Source organism: Cibotium barometz, chromosome 41 (genome assembly GCF_041138505.1).
Source record: "Cibotium barometz isolate CiBa-2024 chromosome 41, ASM4113850v1, whole genome shotgun sequence".
Lineage (NCBI taxonomy): Eukaryota > Viridiplantae > Streptophyta > Polypodiopsida > Cyatheales > Cibotiaceae > Cibotium > Cibotium barometz.
The window spans coordinates 19,950,253-19,974,057 of record NC_141086.1 but is presented as its reverse complement, the minus strand read 5'-3'; the positions used below and the strand labels follow the sequence as shown (position 1 = coordinate 19,974,057).

The window sequence follows — 23,805 nt, the reverse complement described above, 5'->3', positions numbered from 1 at the left end:
GGCTGCCAGGAGCACTCCAGTGCTGGCCGACTGGATGTTTATCAGTCGTGGGCTACTGGGCTGCTGGCCGACTGGATTTCATCAATCGTGGGCACCTGTTTGCTGGCCGACTGCATTTATGCAGTCGTGGGGCTTTTTCATCAGTCGTGGGCACTCTTTCTGCTGGCCGACTGCCCTCTCAGGGATGTATATATAGCCCCTCAGCCCCCACCACTTCCTCATTCAGTTTTTCCGGGATCTTGTGTATAGAGAAGAGTTTACACACCTATCTCTCTCTGTTTCTTGTGCTGTTTATTTTCTGCAGTCTACTTGCTCTTGTCTACCCAAGTTTGGTTATCATTTCCGCTGCATATTCTGACATGGTATCAAAGCCATAGGCTCTAGACAGATCTTGGGCGTTTTCTGAGCAAGAGGGGGAGCGTTAGGCTGCTGTTTCGGGCTGAACGGGAAGAGAAGGTGCAAGAGGAAGGCGGGCAAAGGTGCTGGACAGCCACTTGCAGATTTTCAGATTTTTTTCCCCCCACCCACCCACCCTATCAGGTTACTCTCCGCGATGGCAGATTTACTAGAGATGGCTGAGAAGCACGTGAAGATTCCGACTCTCCCCACGTTCCCAGTGGATCGTCAATTGGACGGGTCCAATTACGGCATCTGGGAGGTCATGATGGAGTCGGTTCTGGAGTCATATGACCTTGCTGATTTTATTATCATAGGGGTGCCACGGCCGGAAGCCGAGGAAGGGGAGTTATTATCGACGAGGAAGGACCGAGAGGCACAGGCACACATGTGGGATCGTGTCAACGCCAGGGTCCGGTCGTTTATTTTCCTCAATTGCACACCACAAGTGATCAACCATGTGAAGCACATGACGCTGGCGAGAGGCATATGGGAGCACTTGGCTTCTTTGTATAACAGGGTGTCACTCATGAAACGGATATCCTTGGAAGTGCACATGCGGGTTATGAACCCTGCAAAGTCTTCGACGATGCGGGAACACATCAACAAGCTGCAGGCCCTTCAGCAGGAAGTCCTTCAAGCTAGGAAAGAGATATCATCCGAAGATATGGCCATCACTTTACTTTCCCACTTGCCTGGTCAGTATTCTGCTTTCTATTCCTCGTTGATCACGAGTGGCAGGCTCAGCACCATTACTTGGGAGGAGCTTGTGCCAATGGTCTTGGACCAGGAGGAACGTTTCACGAACCCTCCTCACGGCGGAGGTTCGGAGGCCTTAACTGGCCAACGGTCGAAAGGCCGTAATACCAACAAGGGCAAAGGGAAGGCTTCACCGGAGAAGTCTTTTGAGAAGAAGCCTGATCCAGAACGAGAGAAGCTGAAGGCCGAAAGATCTTGTAATGATTGTGGCGAGAAAGGCCACTACTGGAGGAAGTGCCCTAAGCAGACAGGGAAGAGTGCTGATTCCTCAACCTCAGCTGCGAAGACTCCGGTGTGCACTTAGAGATGGTGGACTCCGATGCTTCATCATCTTCGAGCGAGGAGACAGTTGGCTTCACCGCAAAGGATACCCGGGAATGGATTCTCGACAGTGGTACTTCCAGGCACATGACTCCATCCCGTGACTTCTTTCTGGATCTTAAACGGCAGTTAGGTCGTATCTTTATTGGCGATAACTCCACTATTCCGATACATAGTGAGGGCCGGATGGAGATTATTCCCGACAGCAAGGGGGGCAAGCATGCTTCCCGTGTTCTTTATGTCCCTGCTCTGGGTTTTCATCTTCTGTCACTGCATGAGGTATGCAAGACTGGCTTTCGGGTGGAATTTGAGAAGCATTCAGTTGCTCTAAGGGACCGCGAGACAGGCAAAGTTGTTTGGGAAGGCGGTGTGGAGAATGGCATCTACAAGCTCTCTGCACTCTCCTCATTGACAGGCTCTCAGGTCGGAGATTTGTGGCACTTTCGTTTTGGCCACTTAAATGTGGATGCTTTGCGGCGCGCCTTCCGGGACCAGATGGTGGTTGGCTTGCCAGATGTTGGTAATAGGCAAGGACGCTACAGTTCTTGCATACGTGGTAAGCAGCACAGGGAATCCTTTCCGAAGCAGGCTTCCAGGCGGGCTTCGAAACCATTGGAGTTGATTCACACTGACTTGTGTGGACCACAGCAGATACCATCCTTGGGAGGATCTCTCTACTTCATGCTGCTTGTTGATGATTGTACCAGATTCACGTGGGTCTACTTTCTTTCCCAGAAGGACCAGGCTTTTGCTCGGTTCAAGGATTGGCACGTGATGGTGGAGAAAGAGTTTGGATTTCAGGTCAAGACTCTCAGGGCTCACAAAGTAGGTGAATTCTCCTCGACTGTATTTTTCAGGTTTTGTGCAGATCGTGGCATCAAAAGGGAATTGGCCAATACCGGATCGCCTTCGGAGAATGGAGTTGTTGAACGTAAGAACAGGACTGTGGTGGAGATGGCGAGGACCATGTTGGAGCATCATGATCTTCCTCGTCCACTTTGGGGTGAGGCTGTGGCAACGGCTGTCCATACCATTAACCGCTCTCCGACGACTTCTGTACCCCATATGACTCCATTTGAGGCATATTTTGGCAGGAAACCCGATGTCTCGCACTTCCGTGTCTTTGGGAGTGACGCGTATGTACATATTCCGAAGAAGCAGAGGGGGAAGCTTGACTCCAAGTCCCGCAAGCTGGTATTTGTGGGGTATAACTCTCTTTCCAAGGGATACAGGTTGTATGATCCAGAGAGGAACGAGATTGTTGTCAGCCGGGATGTGGTCTTTGACGAGCATGTTCCAGCATCCACTGTCGAGGAGCCGCCACTTCTTGGAGATCCAGAGGAGTCTGATGATGATTCCCAGTCTACTACTCCAGTTGATCCACCTCAGTCATCACAGGAGGTTGAGCCCGCAGCTGGAGTTGAGCCCCCGCGACCACAAGAGGCTCCACAATCTGTTCGAGTACCTAGGTGGTTGTTAGACACCCTTTAGGAGTCAGGTGTCACGGAGCTACCCTCCGAGTGGACCACAGAGGATGGCCCTCGAAGATCACATCGAGTCCGAGATAAAAGCAACACGGCGGAGCTTCTTCAGGTGAACTATGCTTTGATGTCTCGTATCATGCGGGATAAAGAGCCCACTTCCGTAAAGGAAGCCCTTTCACACGATACTTGGAGGAAAGCCATGCAGGTGGAACTTGATGCCATCGAGAAGAACAACACTCGACGCCGTCGAAGCGGTCAGTCATTGGTGTCAAATGGGTCTTTAAGACCAAATACGCGTCTGATGGGTCGGTGGACAAACACAAAGCCAGGCTTGTGGCTAAAGGTTATGCTCAGCAGCCAGGCATCGACTACGAGGATACCTTTGCACCGACAGCGCGGATGTCCACGATTCGGACCGTTCTTGCCCTTGCTTCTTCTCAGAGGTGGCCCGTGTACCAGATGGATGTAAAATCTGCATTCCTTAATGGTGACCTGCAGGAGGAGGTGTACGTTGAGCAGCCGCCAGGCTTTATTGTTCCAGGATCGGAAGGGATGGTTTACAGGTTACGTAAGGCCTTGTATGGTCTTAAGCAGGCTCCCAGGGCTTGGAATCAAAAGATTGATTCCTTCTTTATTCGAACTGGATTTCAGAGATCGGTTGCAGATCCGAACTTGTATCTCTTTCGGGAACGCGGCATGGTCACACTTATTATCCTTTATGTGGATGATCTCATTCTCACCGGCGGTCATGTGGAGCACATTGGAGTGACGAAGGCTACCTTGTCAAAGGAGTTTGAGATGACCGACTTAGGCTTACTCCACTTCTTCTTGGGATTGGAGATCTGGCGGACCCAGAGGGGGTTTTTCGTCTCTCAGCAGCGGTATGTTCACGAGTTGCTTGAGGCCTTTGGGATGGAGAACTGCAAGCCTATTACTTCGCCGATGGACCCGAACACAAAGTTAACTGTTACAGATCCTTGTGAGCTAGTTGATGCCTCGCAGTACCGGAAGTTGGTTGGTTCATTGATCTAGTTGCTGAACACCAGATTGGACTTGAGCTTCTCCATGGGGCTGTTGAGCTCTTTTATGCAGACGCCATTGAAGTCTCATTGGGACGCAGGATTGCGGATCTTGCGGTATTTGCAGAGTACGAAGGATCTGGGACTCTTTTACACAAGAGGGAATGGAGTCAAGCTCCAAGGTTGGAGTGACTCAAATTGGGGAGGAGATCCAGACACGAGGAGATCTACTTCAGGATATAGTTTTACCCTCGGCTCAGGAGCAGTTTCTTGGAGCAGCAAGAGGCAGCCTACTATTGCCCTTTCTTCGACAGAGGCAGAGTATCGGGCTGCTTGTGGTGCTGCTTGTGAGGTTGTATGGCTGCGGAGGCTGCTAGGCGAGATCGGGTTTCCATAGAGGGAGCCCACAGTCATCCAGTGCGATAACCAGAGTTGTATAGCTATTGCTCGGAACCCGGTTTTCCATGCCCGGACCAAGCATATAGAGATACAGTATCACTTTGTACGTGAGAAGATCTTGGCTGGTGACATCTTGCTACTTTATTGTTCGACGGAGGACAATGTGGCGGACCTCTTCACGAAGTCTCTACCTCAGGCTACGCTCAGGCGGCACTCCAGCTCCCTTGGGTTGGTTTCACAGCCAGGAGCTGAGAGGGGGTGTTAGAAGTCATCTCCTCTCTATTTGTATACACCAGGGCCTTTGTTGTGGGTGTGCCTGCCCTTATGAGGTGTTTTATCATTTTTCCACACTCCCCGTATTTTTCCCTATTTTTTCCCATTTTTTCCTAGTGGTGGGAGGGTTGCCAGAGGCTGCCAGGAGCACTCCAGTGCTGGCCGACTGGATGTTTATCAATCGTGGGCTACTGGGCTGCTGGCCGACTGGATTTCATCAGTCGTGGGCACCTATTTGCTGGCCGACTGCATTTATGCAGTCGTGGGACTTTTTCATCAGTCGTGGGCACTCTTTCTGCTGGCCGACTCCCCTCTCAGGGATGTATATATAGCCCCTCAGCCCCCACCACTTCCTCATTCAGTTTTTCCGGGATCTTGTGTATAGAGAAGAGTTTACACACCTATCTCTCTGTGTTTCTTGTGCTGTTTATTTTCTACAGTCTACTTGCTCTTGTCTACCCAAGTTTGGTTATCATTTCCGCTGCATATTCTGACAACTACAACCCTAGTGCCAGCTACTACTTTACAACCACCCCTTCTTGTTGCACCAGCTTCTGCATCTCCCAATCCCTCTACGAGTCCTGCTTTGACTCTGGAATTACCCTCACCAGTGCTTACTTCATCACCACTTCCAGCAAGATCGGATGAATCCTCTATTGCAAAACAATTGGATCTTCTTCTTCACACTTTGAAAGGATGACCTACCTCGGTGGGTTCAGCAACTCTTTAGAGATTCTGGTCTCACTGATGCACAGCTCCATAACCAACCCCTGGAACTCGTCGTTCATCTCGAGCTTCCCAATCTCATCACACAGTGAATTATGCTCTCATGAGTTCTCTCCAGGAGATCGATGAGCCTAAGAGTCCAGAGGAAGCTCTTTCACAGCTGTAGTGGCGGCAAGCCATGGAAGCAGAGATGGCCTCTATTGAGAGGAATAACACTTGGTCTTTGGTGCCATGGCCTTTACATCGACGTGTTATTGATGTGAAATGGGTTTTCAAAGTCAAGCTTCATGCAATTGGTACTTTGGACAAGTACAAAGCCCACCTTGTTGCTCCAGGATATGCTCAGAAGACAGGTGACGACTTTGATGAGACATTTGCTCCTACAGCCAGGAATACCACCATCAGAATTGTTTTGGCTCTGGCTGCACACTTCAGATGGCCCGTGTTCCAGATGGATGTCAAATCTACTTTTTTGAATGGAGAATTAGAGGAGGAAGTTTATGTTGAGCCTGGTTTGTGATCCAGGGATAGGACACCCATATGTATCTTCTGCAAAAGGCTCTTTATGGTCTCAAACAAGCACCCCGTGCCTCATATCAAAAGATTGATGCCTTCTTGTGGTTTGACACAAAGATGACTATATCTTCATTTCTCAAAAGACGTATGTGAAGAAGCTGCTCTCACTTTATGGGTTGTCAGATTGTACAACCCTCTCTTGTCCCATGGATCCCAATGCCAAGTTATCCAAGGAGGATGATACACCCTTGATGTGACATGTGAGGTCTTTGACCATCGTAAACACAACCTTAGTCTAACTAAACTGCACTTAATGATGCTTAAGAGACAAATATGTGTCAATGCAATGCAATGCATCTATATTAGATGAATGGGTTACAAGGAGATTTGAATAGATCTATGATGTTGTCCTAGATGACTATCCTTCTCGGGATGAGAGGAATAGGCTGAATGCTGATGCTGAGGACTGTTCCTTGCTCCAATGCTGAGGTCCATCCTTTGATGCCGGCTTCCCTCTATGTAGGAGTTAGGAATGATGAACTATATGCTGAATATGTCAGAATACGCAGCGGAGATGATGACCAAATCTGGGAACACACGAGCAAAAACGCAGGCAGAAAAACAACACAAGAGAGAGACAGATGTAGGCGTGTAACTCTGCTCTATATACACAAGAAGATCCCGAGATATGATACAAATAAGGCATGGGGGCTGAGGACCTATATATACCTCCCTGGAAGGGCAGTCGGCCAGCACCAAAAGTGTCCACGACTGAAGAAAGAGGTCCACGACTGCATAAATGCAGTCGGCCAGCTATCTGATGCCCAGGACTGGTAAAAGGCAGTCGGCCAGCAGCCTTGAAGCCCACGACTGATGAAGATCCAGTCGGCCAGCACTGGGGTGCTCCTGGCATCATCTGGCAGCCCTCCCAAGCCTCAGAAAAATGGGAAAAAATAGGGGGAAAATACGGAGAGTGGGGAAAAATGGGAAAACACCTCATAAGGGCGGGCACACCCACAACAAAGGCCCTGGTGTATAAAACTAGACAAGAGATGACTTCTAACACCCCCTCTCAGCTCCTGGCTGTGTGACCAACCACTGGGAGCTGGGGTGCCGCCTGAGCAAATCCTGAGAGCGACTTCGTGAAGAGGTCCACCGTACTGTCCTCCGTCGAACAGAACTCCAGCAAGATGTCATCAGCAACAATCTGTTCACGAACAAAGTGCCTTTGGATGACCAAGGGTTCCTCCAGTGGAAGCCCAAGCCTGCAATGTAACCTCCTCCTGCTCCGTAAAACTGCTCCTGGGGCATAAGTAGATCTCCTCGTGTCCGGATCTCCTCCCCAAACCGAGTCACTCCAACCGTGGAGTCGGACTCCATCCAACAATCCCCCTCCTGTGTACAAGAGTCCATGATCCTTCGCATGCCGCAGAAACCACAGGAAACGCGATCCTGCCTCACAAAGAGACATCTGTAACCAAGAGCTTAACTGCCTCATCAGGAAGCTCCCGTCCAATCCGGTGTCCATCAACCAGATCAATGAACCATACAGCTTCTGAATCACCGAGACATCACACTGCTCACAAGGATCAACACCTGTTACGGTGCACAAGCAAGTCCTGGAAACCTTCTGAAGACCATGCAAGGCCTTCTGAAACCTGTCAACCACCCCCTCTGAATCCGGAACCACAAAGCCTGGAGAAACCACCTCCTTCTGCAAGTAATCACCTGTCACCTGCCTGGCTTTCCGAAAGGTCCCCGTGGAAAGAACATCCTCAACTACTGGAAGTTCTATGTCTCGAACACGACGAGACATCAGAGCATAAGTGACCTGTTCAGCTTCCTCTGACTCACGAACACAAGAACAACCAACATCAGTACTGGAAAGTTCCTGCCAACTGCTGCCATCTACTGGTAAGCTATCCACCACCTGGTCTCGGAAAGCTCGCACCTGCAGCGTATCCACACTTGAGTAGCCATTACCAGACTGCCACTCATCACAATCCTGAGGACCTGGGAGAGAGAGTGCTGAAAGCCTGTAAACTCCATTCTCCACTCCGCCTTCCCAAACCACTTGGCCTGTTGCTTTGACCGGGAGAGCAACAAAATGCTCATCAAACTCCACCCGTACGCCAGTCTTGCAAACCTGATGCACTGACAACAGATGAAAACCAAGTGCCGGAACATACAACACCTGGGAGGAATGCTTCCCCCCTCTGCCATCGGGAACTATCTCCATCCTGCCCTCACTGTGAACTGGGATAGTGGACGTATCACCAGTAAGAATATGACCAGAAAGCCTGCAGAGATCCTGTAAACCGGAACGGGGAGGAGTCATGTGCCTGGAAGCACCACTATCGAGAATCCACTCCCGAGTATCCGTTGCGGAGAGTCCTCCAATCTCCTCCCTGCCTGAAGAAAATGAAACATCGGTGTCCATCACCTCCGGGTGCACAAAAGCCGAAGTCTTCATGATTGCTGCTGAGGAATCTTCACCCTTCTCGATCTTCCGCTTGGGACACTGCCTCCAGTAGTGGCCTTTCTCGCCACAATCATTACAGGTCCTCTCTGCCTTCAGTTTCTCGCGGTCAGCGTCGGACTTCTTCTCAAAAGACTTCTCCGATGAAGCCTTCCCTTTGCCCGAGTTACGGCCTTTCGACCGTTGGCCAGTAAAGGCCTCCGAACCTCCACCCTGAGGAGGGTTCGTGGATCGTTCCTCCTGGTCCAAGACCATTGGCACAAGCTCCTCCCAAGTAATGGTGCTGAGCCTGACACTGGTAATCAACGACGAGTAAAATGCTGAGTACGAAGAGGGCAAATGTGACAGCAACGTTATGGCCATGTCCTCTGACGATATCTCCTTCCCAGCGTGAAGAACTTCCTGCTGAAGAGCCTGCAGCTTGTTAATATGCTCCCGCATCGTCGACGACTTTGCAGGGCTCATAACCCGCATCTGTACTTCCAAGGAAATCCTCTTCATGGGCGATACCCTGTTGTAAAGTGAGGCCAAATGCTGCCATATACCTCTGGCCAGCGTCATGTGCTTTACATGATTAATTACCTGCGGTGTGCAATTGAGGAAAATAAACGAACGGACCCTGGCGTTGACACGATCCCACATCTGTGTCTGGGCCTCCTGGTCCTTTCGGGTTGACGGTAACTCCCCTTCCTCTACTTCCGGCCGTGGAACACCAACAACGACGAAATCAGCGAGATCGTAGGACTCCAGAACGGATTCCATCATCACCTTCCATATGCCGTAGTTGCTCTCGTCCAACTGACGGTCCACCGGGAACGTGGGGAGTGTCGAGATCTTCACATGTCTCTCAGCCATCTCAAACAGATCTGCCATAGCGGGGATGTACTCTTAAAAGGGTGGGTGGGTGGGAACAAAGAAGAACTAAAACCTGCAAGTGGCTGTCCAGCAAATCAGCCCGCCTTCCTCTTGCTTCTCCTCTTCCCGATCAGCCCAAAACAGTCCACCAATCAGCCACAAAACAATCCCCCTCTTGCTCACACAATTCCCAAGACCTATCTAGAGCCTAGGGCTCTGATACCATGTCAGAATACGCAGCGGAGATGATGACCAAATCTGGGAACACACGAGCAAAAACGCAAGCAGAAAAACAGCACAAGAGAGAGACAGATGTAGGCGTGTAACTCTGCTCTATATACACAAGAAGATCCCGAGATATGATACAAATAAGGCATGGGGGCTGAGGACCTATATATACCTCCCTGGAAGGGCAGTCGGCCAGCACCAAAAGTGTCCACGACTGAAGAAAGAGGTCCACGACTACATAAATGCAGTCGGCCAGCTATCTGATGCCCACGACTGGTAAAAGGCAGTTGGCCAGCAGCCCTGAAGCCCACGACTGATGAAGATCCAGTCGGCCAGCACTGGGGTGCTCCTGGCATCATCTGGCAGCCCTCCCAAGCCTCAGAAAAATGGGGAAAAATAGGGGAAAAATACGGAGAGTGGGGAAAAATGGGAAAACACCTCATAAGGGCGACTGCTAAGATGACTGCTATGCAAGCCATGTGCAACCCTATATGCTGTGCAAGAATGCAGATGGATGGGTTACTAATGCATACCTAAGGGAAAATCCCTAAGGGTGGCCTGCAAGATTTTGAGAACTCGGTTTAACTATGCGGAAGCGATAAACATGATGTCTGACTGAATGACTGATGGAATGAAAATGATCTAAGGTTGGTTACCTTGTAACGCTCTGATACCAATGTGACATGTGAAGTATTTGACCGTCGTAAACACAACCTTAGTCTAACTAAACTGCACTTAATGATGCTTAAGAGATAGACAAATATGTGTCAATGCAATGCAATGCAATGCAGCTATATTAGATGAATGGGTTACAAGGAGATCTGAATAGATCTATGATGCTGTCCTAGATGACTATCCTTCTCGAGATGAGAGGAATAGGCTGAATGCTGATGCTGAGGTCCACCCTTCGATGCCAGCTTCCCTCTATGTAGGAGTTAGGAATGATGAACTATATGCTGAATATACTGATATGCTGAATGAACTGCTGTCCCACTGTCTTTCCCTTGTCTCCTGGGAAGGAAACGCTGAAGGGATGGCTTTGGGACTGATGCAATGCTGATGTGATGCTGAAAACGCAGATGCTCTCCTGTTGCCTGGGAAGGAAACGCTGAGGAGATAGATGCACTGATGCAATGCTGATGTGATGCTGAAAACGCAGATGCTCTCCTGTTGCCTGGGAAGGAAACGCTGAGGAGATAGATGCGTTGGCTGAATCTGCTGGACTGAACTGGATGAGATGCGCTATGCTGAACTGGATGTGTTGATGGGCTGAAAACGCTGATGTCAGATGCTATAATGGACTGAATGCTGATGTGCCTCTATTTATATGAGGGATTGGTGCTGGTCAGCCAGCTTTGCTGCAGTCGGCCAGATGCAAAAAGCCCACGACTGCCATAAAATGTCACAAAGGCCATAAAATGCCAGTCGGCTGGTTTATACCTGCTGTCGGGGCTGATGCCATAAATGCCATAAAATGCTCATGATGATTAGGATGCTGATGTTGGTGATGAAACACCCCCATACGATGCTCATACTGATATATGCCTGGATGAATATCCTGATTAAATGCCTAATGATGCCATGCCACTTGTACACCTGATGGGTGTGCACGTGACACTTGAGGGATTCCACAGAGTACCGGTAGATTGTTGACTCGTTGCTTTACCTTGCCAACACCCATCCAGACATCTCCTATGCTATGAGTGTCCTCGACTAGTTCTCATAAGCCGCTCGAAGGTCTCATTGGTAGGCAGCTTTGAGAGTTCTTCGTTATCTTCGAGGTACTTCAGATTATGGCATCACCTACTCCAGTGGTGCTGATTTGATTGGCTTCAAAGATTCTGATTCTGATTCGGTAGGCTGATTCGGTAGGCTGTATTGATACTCGGAGGTCTACATCTGGATATTGCTTCATGCTTGGTTTTGGATTGGTTTCTTGGAAGCCTCAAAAGTAAAGGACTGTTTCTGCTTCTTCCATCGAGACTGAGTATAAATCCTACCTTCTCTCCTCCATTGAGGCACTTTGGATTCATTAGATTTTGGAGCATTTGTGCTGTGCCGACACTTCCTCAGTTACTATCTTCTCAGATTCTCAGAGTGCTATTGCTCTAACATAGAATCCTGTGATACGGGGACGATCCAAGCATATTGAAGTGCATTATCATTTTGTACGTGAACAGTGATTGGATCGAGTTGGGACTTCTTCGACTGGCCTATTGTTCCACCAAGGACAATGCAGCTGATCTCTTCACCAAACCACTTCCGAGAGCTATTATGGAGGTGTTACTTTGGCGTACTCGTATTGGACCGCCCCTCTAGCGCTGAAGAGAAGGTGTTGGATTATATCATCTCCAGAGGCTACATCACCTTTTCATGCTTGTACTCGTCATTTTATGAGACCCTGCATTGGCATATTTTAGCAGATATTATTCACCATTTTTAGGCATTTTTTAGCATTTTATGCTATTGGTCTGCTGTAGGCCTGCTACTATAGCTGGCCGAACAGCACTTTGGGGGAGTATATAAGGGTTGACCCCCTGTTCCCCCATTTCATCTCATTCTTTTGCATCTTGTTGAGGTCATTAGCAGTTGCTTCTGCTTCTTACCATTGTACAGCACCTACGGGCTTCCCTCGTACTCAGTTTTCAGCAATAAACATCAATTTCCAGCACTTACAGGTCTTGTACCTGGGCCTACATTTGTGTTTTCTATTTGCTTCACTTTCTTTCAACCTGACCATGACCATGTGCGTGACTTGTACACGTGACCATGAAGCTCTATATTGGATCCCTAGCTGACTCATCCCGAACAAGGACTCACAAAGGGCCATACGGATATGTCCACATGGATAGAGCGTTGCACGTATGGGTCAAAAGGCATATTCTTCATGTCCAAGTCTACAAACTTGGCCACTACCGCCTGGAGGAACTCTTCCCAAAACGGTCTCTCGAAATCTACCCAAGTACTAGGTTTGTTTTGCAGTTCCCGCCACCAAGTCAAGGCCTTCCCCTTAAGGAGACCTTGAACCATCTGGATCTTCCGAGCATCCGGGAAAGGGTGAAACTCAAAGTGAACTCTAACATGCAACTGGCTAGATCGTGTAATGCACAACAAGACCACCTTTATACCTTTATGAAGTGAGCATGAAGCAATCTTTTAAACACAAGAGGTAGAGATGGAGAGAGACTCAAGAAGCAGAGCCAACACTAGATTGGGTCCCAATTTACACCCCCCCCTCCCCCTCCCCCAACAAGCAAGAGTATTTGCTTATATTACTTTGGAGAACTGTTACAATGCAAAGAACTTACTGAGACTTGACTAACAGAGATTGCCCAACGCAAGGACGTTGTAGACCAGACGTCTGCTGAACCATCAAGCTGTATGAAGCCTACTTTGAAGCCACTTCGGATAGCCTTATGTGAAAGAATGGGTACTATGTTGTGATACCCACAAAGAAATGTTGCAAGAACTGTACAACAATGTATATAGACAGCAAGCATAAAGGAGAAAAGAAGATCGCTGCTGAATATTACCAGAAAAGGTATTACATCATGTGGAGCAGCATGAGGGAGGTCCCGTAGATGCTGCCTATCACTGCAGAAGCTGAAAAATGAGATGATCTGAGGGAAAAGGGAGCCAGCCCTTATATACTACCTCAAGATGCTGGTTGGCCAGCTGTAGTAGGCCGACAGCATGGTTGTAGCAAAAAAATGCTATAAAATGCCTTAAAAATACCCAAAAATGGTAGAAAAAATGCTGAATAATCTCTGCTAAGATATGCCAATGCAGGGCTTCATATGGAGCCAGATACTAGCATGAATATGCATGGGAAAGTCCATATGGGGATGAAATAATTTCCAACATTATGCACACCCAGATCTGTTGAGGGAGATGGACTACTGAAGGCTGATTGCTAAAGCAAACTTCGGGGCTGCCTTCGAACTGAAGCACTAGGTGCTTGGCTATGAATTATGCTTGCAAAGACCATAGTCTTCAAGCAGACATATCTGCACTGTGTTCTCTAAGAGAATACTAATTTTATGACATAGATGTATGCAATGGAATGAGGGGCTGTTTTTATATGAGTCCAGGCTGCTAGTCGGTGGAGACAACTGGCTCACGACCTGGTCTTTCATGCATTAAATGATACACTTGATCTTTTGTGAGAGTCTGGATGCTGTGGCATCTTCTAATGCTAGCCAACTGCTATTCCCAACTGGCCGACAGGTTCCTAGCCCCATACAAGCTGCCGACTGGTACCTAGGGCTCTCCCATGGGCTAGCCAATGGCCTAGCCCATGTCACCTCGATGACCCCCCCGCCCCAACAAGAGAGTCATGGGCATCATGAAGAAGTGCCAGTCTTTTCTCTTTGAGTATGCATAGCCAGTTCTTGTAAAACAACCAGCCATCTTGGATGGAGGAATGACCCGGTTTTGAACCGAGGGCCAAACAATGTGGAGTCCCGAACTCTACTAAATCCGCATATTGTGCTCTCATGCTATCCAAATCTTTTCCTTGAATTTCTAGCACAGTGGACTCCTGTAATGTCTAAATGGTTGACTTACGACTAAGAGCGTCAGCAACAAGATTATTGATGCCAAGGATGTATTCAATCATACCTCTAAATTGTTGGAAGATGTGACACCACCTAGCTTGCCTGTCACTCCACCGGGCACTAGGCATGGTTTGCAACCATTTAAGTGCCTGATGATCAGTCTATACTGTGAATTCTCTCCCGTAAAGAAAGGTTTCCAATGCTTAAGAGCGGTGATCACCCCTAACAGCTCTTTGTTATACACCGAATAATTCTTTTCGGCATTCAACTTGCAGCTGTAGTAAGCCATTGGTCTATCATCTTGCTATAAAACAGCGCCGATGACAAGGTTACTAGCATCAATGATAACCTCGAAAGGGTCATCCCATGATGCCAACTTAAGGAGTCGTGCTTTTGAGGCCACTTTCTGTAATGCATGGAAGGCCTCAAGTGCTTTGCCCGTAACGGCAAATACTTTTTGACTATGCGTCTTCACGCCCTTAAGCAGATATGTAAGAGGTGCAACGAGTTCGGAAAATTTTCCATGTGGGTACTGTAGGCTTGACAAAGACCCACAAATGATCTGATTTCCTGGGCAATCTTAGGAACATCCCAGTCCAATATAGCTTGTACCGTGTCGGGGTCCAAACGAATACCGGGACTCACTAATAACATATCCCAAGTAACGAACCTCTAAGAGGCCAAATGCACTCTTCTTTTCGTTAATGTAGAGCTTATTGTCCCGCAAAAGTTGCAAGACCGTCTCCACATCCTACTCGTGCTGCTCTGCTCTAGCAGAAAACATGAGTATATCATCCAAGGAGATAAATACACACTTCCCAATTAGCAAGACGTGGATTCCTAAACTGCAACACATGGGTCATGGAATAAGTACCAAAGTACATCCCACTCTCGAGTTCATTTGACAAACTCAAGATCACCTTGGCAAAACCAACCAAAAGAGACTCTTTAGTCTTCCAAGTCAATGACCTCTACAATAAATTCTACTCTATAGGTCAAGGTTGTTCTCTTCAAAGGAAAACACCCAACTACAACTCAACCCATTCAGATATGCAAATATTGTGTACCAGATAGGACACCAAGGTATATGCTTCCAAGGTGTGTATCCCCATCCGAACCTCCCAAGAGATCACCCACTCCTGAGTCCCCTCCCTCAGATCACCCTTGCAATGTCTGAATCTAGTCCTTCAGATTAGTCAAGGAGAATTGTGTTTCCGAGTTGTTTAGCTCAGGCATAACGAGCACATACAACTCAAGAAGCTATCAAGAAATCTGCTTCTCTCCAAATGTTGCATCTCGTTGGTTCATGGATCTCCCACTATATATGGTTGTGTGGTGGGGGACTATATTGAGATGGGGTGTGATTTCTTTATGGGCAAGAAGAACAATGTCTATGCTAAGATACATGAGTTCTTCTTGTCTATTATGCCTCCTGCAAAATGAATACATAAAGATGGGAAGAAAGGTGAAATGGACAGTAGACTTTGTTATGCTAGACTTCCCGAGTGGTGAGTGCATGCAGACTAGAGAAGGCATTCCACTATGGAATAGATTGAGCGAGGAGCATGTAAAACATTGCATGACTGCTATCGCCCAATAACAGTCATCAACAAGCCTAACAGATAGTGGGTGGTTGGTTCTTTTATGTCCTATATTTGGTGAGCATCATACGTGCATTATATTTTTTGCTAAGTTTGAAAATGCTGGTGCGTGCCAATCATAAATTCAAACTGTTCCACTCCAAAAACAGAAATCTATTTGGTCAAGTCACTTCCCAAACGACCACCCCGTGAATAATGGCGATGACGTAAGGGTTACATGGGCCAAGGAAGCACGGTATTATGATAGAACCAAACCAAGCTTTGTAACTTGGTTGAACACAATGCTAATCAATACACTTAAATACACTAAGATTTGAAGGACACTTGCTCATATACAAGAAGTAAATTGTTGAATTGACAAGAGACACACAATGAGCCGGAACGGCCGACCCCTCCCTTGAGTAAATTGTATTACTATTGGAGAAATTCAATACATAGCTTCACGGGCATCCATTGCCAAATCCTCCATGCCAATGCATATGAAATTCAGCATTTAGAAAACAATGGTATGTATGTCGATGTAGATCACCAAGGAGCTGCCTTGATGCCCAGCCCGACTTCAATGCCCATATTCTCTACCATTGGCTCTATGTTCTACCAAGCAAGGTAGCAACATCTTCAAGAGCACATAGAACAAGAGAAATACTACACAGGGCGGCTAAACAAGGAGTCCTGCCCTTCTACTGCATAAGTAATGAAAACACATTGTCCAATTAGCTTACTAGTCTTCATAGAAGTTGTTGCAAGCGGAAGCCTTCGCGTTGGAAGCTTTAGAAGTGTTGATATCTTCGATTTGCCGCAATCCTTCGCGACAAAAGTCTTCAAGAGGATGAAGGGAACCTTGGGAAAGCTTCCCCTATGGTTCAACTTGAGAAAGGAAGGCTCCAGAAATTACAGCAAAAATGAGAGCTGTTTTGCTGAATTTCAGTCATTGGGAGTGAGTAGGAGAGTGATTAGCACTTGGAAAGACTCTTGGAAGCTTGGAAAACACCCTAGCAAGTTGGGTATGGCTATGGAGAGCTTGGAAATGGAGAGAAATGGTGGAAAAACAGAGATTTCAGCCTCCAAAAATCCTCATGAAGAGAAAACACGAATTTTCTCTTAATAATTGGGGTCCAATCAGGTGAGGGGACATGGGGAGATGCCCATTTATGAGTAAAAAGGAAGATCAGGTCCTGGACATTGAGTCTTGTCCGCATCGGGACTTCAGTGAGTGTGAACTTGGAAGTGGTCATAATTTATAAGTGACTTTTGGGCGCCCAAACTTTAATGAAGTGGGAACGCACTCACTTATAAATATTGGCCAAGTCCTAAGGGCTATGTGAGCCTAGTTTGGGTAATATTTACCACCTGTTCACATGCCACACAACCATGTCAGCAGACAGTTTCACACGCACGGTTCACGGGCGGGCGTTCCCTAGCCCGGAACTACACATAGGTCATGCAGGCATGAAAACAGCATGCAATTTCATTTGCAGGCAAGCACATAAAGATGCTATGCAATGCAGCATTGGCATGAGCAATTTCCGTTCATGAAACCATATAAGATCAGGCGTTTCCAGGCAAGTATATCCGATACCAGACCCAGTGGAAAGCCAATCCTCCAGGCGTTTCCGGGCATGTACACAAAGGCACAAGTCCCAGCGGAAAGCCAAGTCTTCCAGATATTCCGGGCATGATAACGTCAAGTCCCAGCGGAATATCATATCCAACTATACAGCATGACACATGTCAATCACATGCATAGGCACATTCCATAAGCCATGGACACCAATCCAATATGTACATAGTGTGAAAGCAAGAGTGAACCATTCGGGTGGCCAAATGGTGACAAGCTTCCCAATTGACCTATGCTATAAAAGCAAAATGTCTGCCAATGCATGCTTTTCCCCTATGTCTGCTCCTTCTCACTAAGAAGGTGCCACAATAAACAAGTGTTCCAGTCATGACCCACAACCACCAAGATCCAAGTGTTCATCTCATTGTTAATGTCCATCTAATTGTAATGTTAGTCCCTGGTCATCTTAGCCGATTCCCTAGTGGTAAGCTACCCTTTCTGATGATCAAAAAGATCATATGAGAAAGTACAGGATGTATTCTTCACCATGGATAGAGAGTGAAAAGGGTTTCTTCTGCCGCTACAACGTCAAATACAGTACTTGCTGATTCTGAAAAACCACACTTTACGCTACGTATTCTCTATGCTTTTGTGCTAAGGTTGATTTGATGCATACTCATTCAAGGTATTCTCTACGCCATCATCTTAGAAAAAAGTCTATGATTTTTGGGTTTCTGTTGTCATGTTAGAAAGCACATGGATTCTGAGGTAGGAGAATTACAGGAGAGGTGCAAATCTGAAACCCTATAAAAAATGCAGGCTGACAACCCAGTATTTTCCCATGGAAACCCTAGGAAAAAACCTATATCCCACACCCGGCTGCAGAGATGTTTCGTGTAGCTTATGGCATGCATAAGTGGCATAGATGGAGCAGGCAGCCAGAGGGTAAGGCTGCACAGCCACCTGTATAGGCCGTACAGGCCACGTCATCATGCTGTACAGGTGGGATGCCATACGGCAGCAAGCAAAGGTGGGTGTGTCTACTGAAGGCGACCAGCAATAGGGAAAGAGGGGGGGCAAGCCTACGCATGCATGGGCAGAAACAGTGCATGCAGAAAAGAAAGCATGTGTGGGCTCATGCATGCAGGAAGGCATGCTAAATTTGAGCACATCTAAATAAAGACTTTTTTTTTTTTGGACAAAGCATTGATTTGCTTTTCTCCAAAAAAGAAAATAGAGAACCAAAAAAAGAGCACTGCTCTTTACTACTCAGGGTGAGACAAAAGTGCAAGAAAGACTAAAGACGACCTCCTCTTGTACATGGAGCAGTGGCAGGTCCTTCTCTCGATATTAATTCTCAGATTTTTTCTTTTTACAAATCCAAGAAAAGCAAAACGAAAAAGCACACAAACCTCCTCCCATGTATCGCAATACCTTCCTCATTTAGGTCACTCTTATACCAAGTGTAGCAACCCCATAGATCTCCTAAACATAGAACACACGCTATTAGTACAAACCCCCTAAGAGGGGTGCAAGCTAGCTCACCTCCCAACCATAGGTTCGCTTCGAACCTTCCGCAAGCCAAGGGCCAATGTCCGACTCCCACATATCCATGCCTGACTGCCTCATAGAGGCTCTAGGCAAGCCTATCTATGCTCTGCAACAACTGTGGCTGGAGTCCTCATCAAGACTTAGACCAGAATTGAGGCTACAACAATAATAACACATGTTTCACTTATATAGTGTCCATTGTTATTATAAATAACCAAACGGTTATAAATAGCCCACACACATGGATTTACTATGATAACCTTAGCAATACTAATGGATATAGATTTGCTGCAATGTTTTGGGGAGTATTGTTCTTGATTCTGCTTTCTTCCTTCAGGGTGCATTGAAGCCAGTGCAAGTAGTGTCTTGTGCTCCATTTGAGCCGATGCATTAGTTGTTGAAGTTAAAATAGCGGAGTTTTGCTAGGCCATTCTCTACAGTGTTCTTCCATGGGCTACTGGGGGATACGTAGTGGTCTGCGTGTCTTCATGGATGGTTGGATAGAAAAAAGTATTGGAACATGCAAAGTTGGTCATCCAGGTGTCTTTGCAAGACATTGTGCTAAAGTGGTGAGGCCCGAATGCGAGCCTTCACACTAGACACAAAGTGGTCTCGGTGTTCAAGATCTTGCATACCTTGGATGAGCTTTGCTTGGATATTTTCCTTTTATGGAAGGGCACTTTATATGGACACCATGCAGCTGAGGACAATTGCAATGCAAGTGGGTGGGAATGTGACACACCTCAACTGTATAGGCCTGTGGGCAGGCACATGTGCCATGTGGTAGGTGAAGACGTTGCAAGTCGTGAACCTGGTCGATTGCAGTAAAATAAACCAAACAATACCATATACATACATGGGTAGCCAAATCGTCATAATCATCTGATTTCCTCAACATTGGACTTCACAAAGCATTTCTCTATAGGCGAAGGGTGCTAGCCAAGAGTGCACAGTAGGTCACCGGACCGCAGTTGACGTTTTCACTCAGTCATATCCATTGAACTACTACTTCCTTGTGCATAATACAGACAGTAGTTTAGGACTCGTGTGTAAAGTGTGAGACTTCGTCGCACTCTTCCTTCTATCTCTGAAATTTGAATACCTTAGCACACAGGCAAGGGATCCCTAGCGATAGAGCTTGATCTATTTCGTGGGCCAGATGTCCCCAATCTAGAGCATCATGACCCTCCCCCAAACAGATGTGAATCCAGCAGGTTCTTTGATGCTATGATATGCTTCCATCACAGAGGCAGGTATTTTTTCCATAGCTCAGTATACCCACGGTATCATTGTATCACTTATGGTCTCATAGACCCTTTGGGTCTTTTGTTGACGTTAATATTACTCTCTCTCTCTCTCTCTCTCTCTCTCTCTCTCTCTCTCTCCATGCAAGATGGAGGTGCCCCTTACTCATGCACGTACTCTAGTGACCGGAAGTAAGAACTCGATAATAAAAAGAAATAAAACTCTTTCATCTATCAAACAAACAAAAGAAGATCACAGATTTAAAAACTAAGAGCAACATACCTCCCCAATATCTGCACCAACTTCGATTCCTGCACTCAGGACACTGACCAACGACGTGGCATCACCAAAACCAAGGTTTACTCCTTGTCCTGCCAGTGGATGCACCGTATGTGCTGCATCTCCTACTAAGACCAGATGAGGTGAAACATATTTGTAGGCATGACCGAGGGACAGAGGGAAAGATGCCCTTTTGGTTAAGCACTTGCTTATGTAAGGAGGAGCTTCAAAGGGTTCAAAACACGAAGAAGGGACATCACCCCAAAGTGGTCCGAGTCGACCTCCAAGCAGTTGAGGGATAACCGAGGAAGGAAAAGGACCAAAATCATCAACAAGTGCTTCATTAACCTTTACAACAAAGTCTTCATCCCTCATATTCTTCAGCTCAAGTGCCTGTGAAGGACTAGTAGACCACACTATGTTGCTGAAGGTGTCCCCCATAGGAAGAATGGCTAGAGGGCCTGTAGGTAGGAAACGCTGCCATGCAGTTGAATGACACTTGGCCGTCTCAAGAGTGCAAACTATTGCCTCCTGTTTATACTCCCGCCTGAACGTTTGCAATCCAGCCATCGCTCTGACCTTCGAACTGGCTCCATCAGCTCCCACCTGACAACCATAGCAAGCAAAATTGAGTTTTTCTGCGAACGACAAAACAAAAATGTGGTTTCAGGTGCTGATACTGCTTACACATATGTCTGTGGAATGGGTGGGAGCTGGGACAGGCTAGATTGCGCATCCATCCTCAACTTACAATTGGGATGCCCCGCCCACGGGTGCAGCTATATGTGTAAGTACCTTAACTAATCTTACAACATTTTTTACCCATCCCCTTACCCACCACCCCCTTACCCACCACAAGGCGTGTATGCAAGCATCGACCATCATCAAGTTCGACTTGAGCCAAACCATGCCTTGCATTCAGGGCTTCTTTTCCTCTCTCAGCTTCCATTGACTCCGATGGAGGGTGTGTATCCAGCTTGACAGCCTTGACAATTGCGGGACAGATTAGTGTAGCAAAGTCCAAATCCTGCAAAGTGCAAGAAATGAAGAGACCCTTAGAGAAATGAATTTCACAAGCAGGTAATCTAGGATAGTATTGTCTGTCCAAGCTCACCCACTCCCCGCCTGCCATCATCAGAAACCTAAAAGGGCAGGGAAGCATGTAAAGCCCTTGGCTATCAAGGAGTATCTCAGACTTGAACATGTTATTCATAGACCACCTTTGAACCAATAGGTGCAGCAGAAGTCAGTATCATACACAATACAGAGACATACAAACTATGAAACATGCAATATTCGGTCAAGTACCTGCAAGCGTGAGTGCAACGCTGAGAGAATAACATTGTTCTCCACCACATAACTGCCAAGGACAAGAGTTAGATAGTGATTAGATTTTTTAGGAAAATAGAAAGAGCAGGTTTAACTGCATATCCATCAAAAGAGGATTGAAATGTAGTGAATGGCTCACCCGAGCACAGGTTTGCCCACGTCTGCAGCATTATAGCGAGTATATCCTAGACCAGTGTAATCCCATACCTTCAAACATAATAGACATGACAGTCAGAATCCTATGGTGAGAGTTACATCAAAGCCTGTACCTCTAATGTGCAACTTGGCCAGAAAACATCATAGCAAGTCCAATCCTGGATGTATGTGTGTGTGTCGGAGTGCGTGTGAGTGTGTCCATGTGTGTGTGTGTGTGTGTGTGTGTGTGTGTGATCTTGACTTCAGTAGCATTTTAAGAAAGCATCCTTACAAGGTGCATCTCCTTTCTTAGCAAGTGCTCCCATAAGAATCTTTCCTCCCTTTTCAAATCTCACATGCAAACCTTAAATTAATATGCACCCACCCACCAGTAGTCCTTGTCACATGCCATTGCATCCCAAGAAGTGCTAGATGCAGCTCAGAACTCTCATTACCTGCATTGAATCAAAGGGGGCATGCCTGCTGTTTTGAATATGCTTCCAAGCATCAACTTCTGTCACCCAGAAACAAACACATGGGATATAGCTTTGTCTAGAAAACTGCACACCTTCAGAAGTGCTAACCGATCTCAGATTAACACAAGTTCCATACGCCTACACATATATTACCTTCCAGAAAGGTAACAGTTGATGGCGTGATAGCACTGACTCTTGGATCTGGTATTGCATTGATGGAGGGCAAGCTGTGGGAGTCTATGGCCTTACCATCAACAATGGCCACTCGCAACGAGCTAGTCAGCTTGTTGCTTGCTGCAAATCATCACAAAAAGGGAAAAGAATTACATCATAGAATCAGCATGAAGGCCAAGATGAGCAGCAAAACCAAGCAATTCCCTTTCGTAGCTGGTTACACAACCACCTGTGGGGTTCATTGAGGCCGCCATCATCAGGGATGGAGGCTGATCTTGCCTCTGAAAAAAATCAATCTGGTAGCTTACCTAAGCCACAGCCAACCGCAGCACCAACCATTCCGCCCCCTATGATGACAACATCATACTCTTCCGTTGATTTACAAGTTTCCTGCAATGTGACCGGAAAATGTTTTCACCAAAAAAAAGCTGCCTATTTTGAACTTGCACTACAAATTGCAAGATCGAAAAACCTAATTCATATACAATTGCAGCATGGGAGGCTAATGTGTGAAGTGCCTTTGGGATCAACCTAATATAAACATTCAAGAAGACACATAGCCCATGCATGCCCCATACCCCTTCTTCTACCAGGTTCTGAAGATTGTGGATAAAGCCATGTAAGAATGAGAATACCATTAAAATGTGAACGCATAGTAACACCAAGAGAACCAGATATGTGACCCCCAGCTTATCCAATGAGCCAGTGCTTGCACAAGCACACCAACAGAGGAGATGAGCCCTTGATGCAGCTAAGTCTTCTAACACGCTGGAACTACCAAAACGATCAATGTATAGCACTGGTGGCTGTGGTATCTTGTATAAGTTGTAACATTACACATGTAGCTATACGTGTGTGCTGCCCCATATGATGATATAACACCTTCTAACACTACACATATGGGTACCTATACTGTACTGTTTTTCCAGGGGTTGAACTCATGGCTTTCTGTTAAGGAATGAAATACTGCCCACATAATAATACAACACCTCGTAACTCTACACACACTGATACCTCTTAAAACCACGCACACATATACTGCCTATACAAAAATGTTGCACATTGTACACCTAAGCATATGGTACCTCTTGGAACTCTAGAAACATACATTGCCCCTATGATCCTTGAGCACCTATATGGGCACCTTGCAGAACCCTGCACACAAATACTAACTATATGGTATATCTAACCCTATGCACCTCTCTAAACCACCATGCTGCTCATAAAACACCTTGTATTCCTACACACATGGACACCTCTCAAAACGCTATCACATGGTACCTCTTCCCATATGATCGCTGAAATACCTTGTAATCTTTTAGTATATCCTTCTATAGTCGCAATTTGGTACACGCTGGGAGGCAGCTTGATTTTCCTGCCCTAACATCTTGGGGCCACAAAGCGACCAAAATACCAACAAGGGCCTGCAGGGGTTTGAACTCAGGA

General features: G+C 46.8%; 1 protein-coding gene across 2 annotated transcripts in view; it reads right to left on the bottom strand.

Moving 5' to 3' along the window:
* Positions 1-23,805, bottom strand: part of LOC147614750 (FAD/NAD(P)-binding oxidoreductase family protein) — a 32,411-nt gene that overhangs the window by 7,982 nt on the left and 624 nt on the right. The window contains exons 2-8 of one of the 2 annotated variants that reach the window (XM_086780092.1): positions 22,668-22,749; positions 22,339-22,479; positions 22,165-22,223; positions 21,714-21,781; positions 21,554-21,605; positions 21,099-21,272; positions 20,249-20,851 (exon numbers count right to left, since the gene is read on the bottom strand). In XM_086780092.1, the coding sequence (XP_086636218.1) occupies positions 20,249-20,851; positions 21,099-21,272; positions 21,554-21,605; positions 21,714-21,781; positions 22,165-22,223; positions 22,339-22,479; positions 22,668-22,749 (1,179 nt within the window). The remainder of the gene's footprint in view (positions 1-20,248; positions 20,852-21,098; positions 21,273-21,553; positions 21,606-21,713; positions 21,782-22,164; positions 22,224-22,338; positions 22,480-22,667; positions 22,750-23,805) is intronic. The other variant, XM_086780093.1, reaches the window with a different exon arrangement.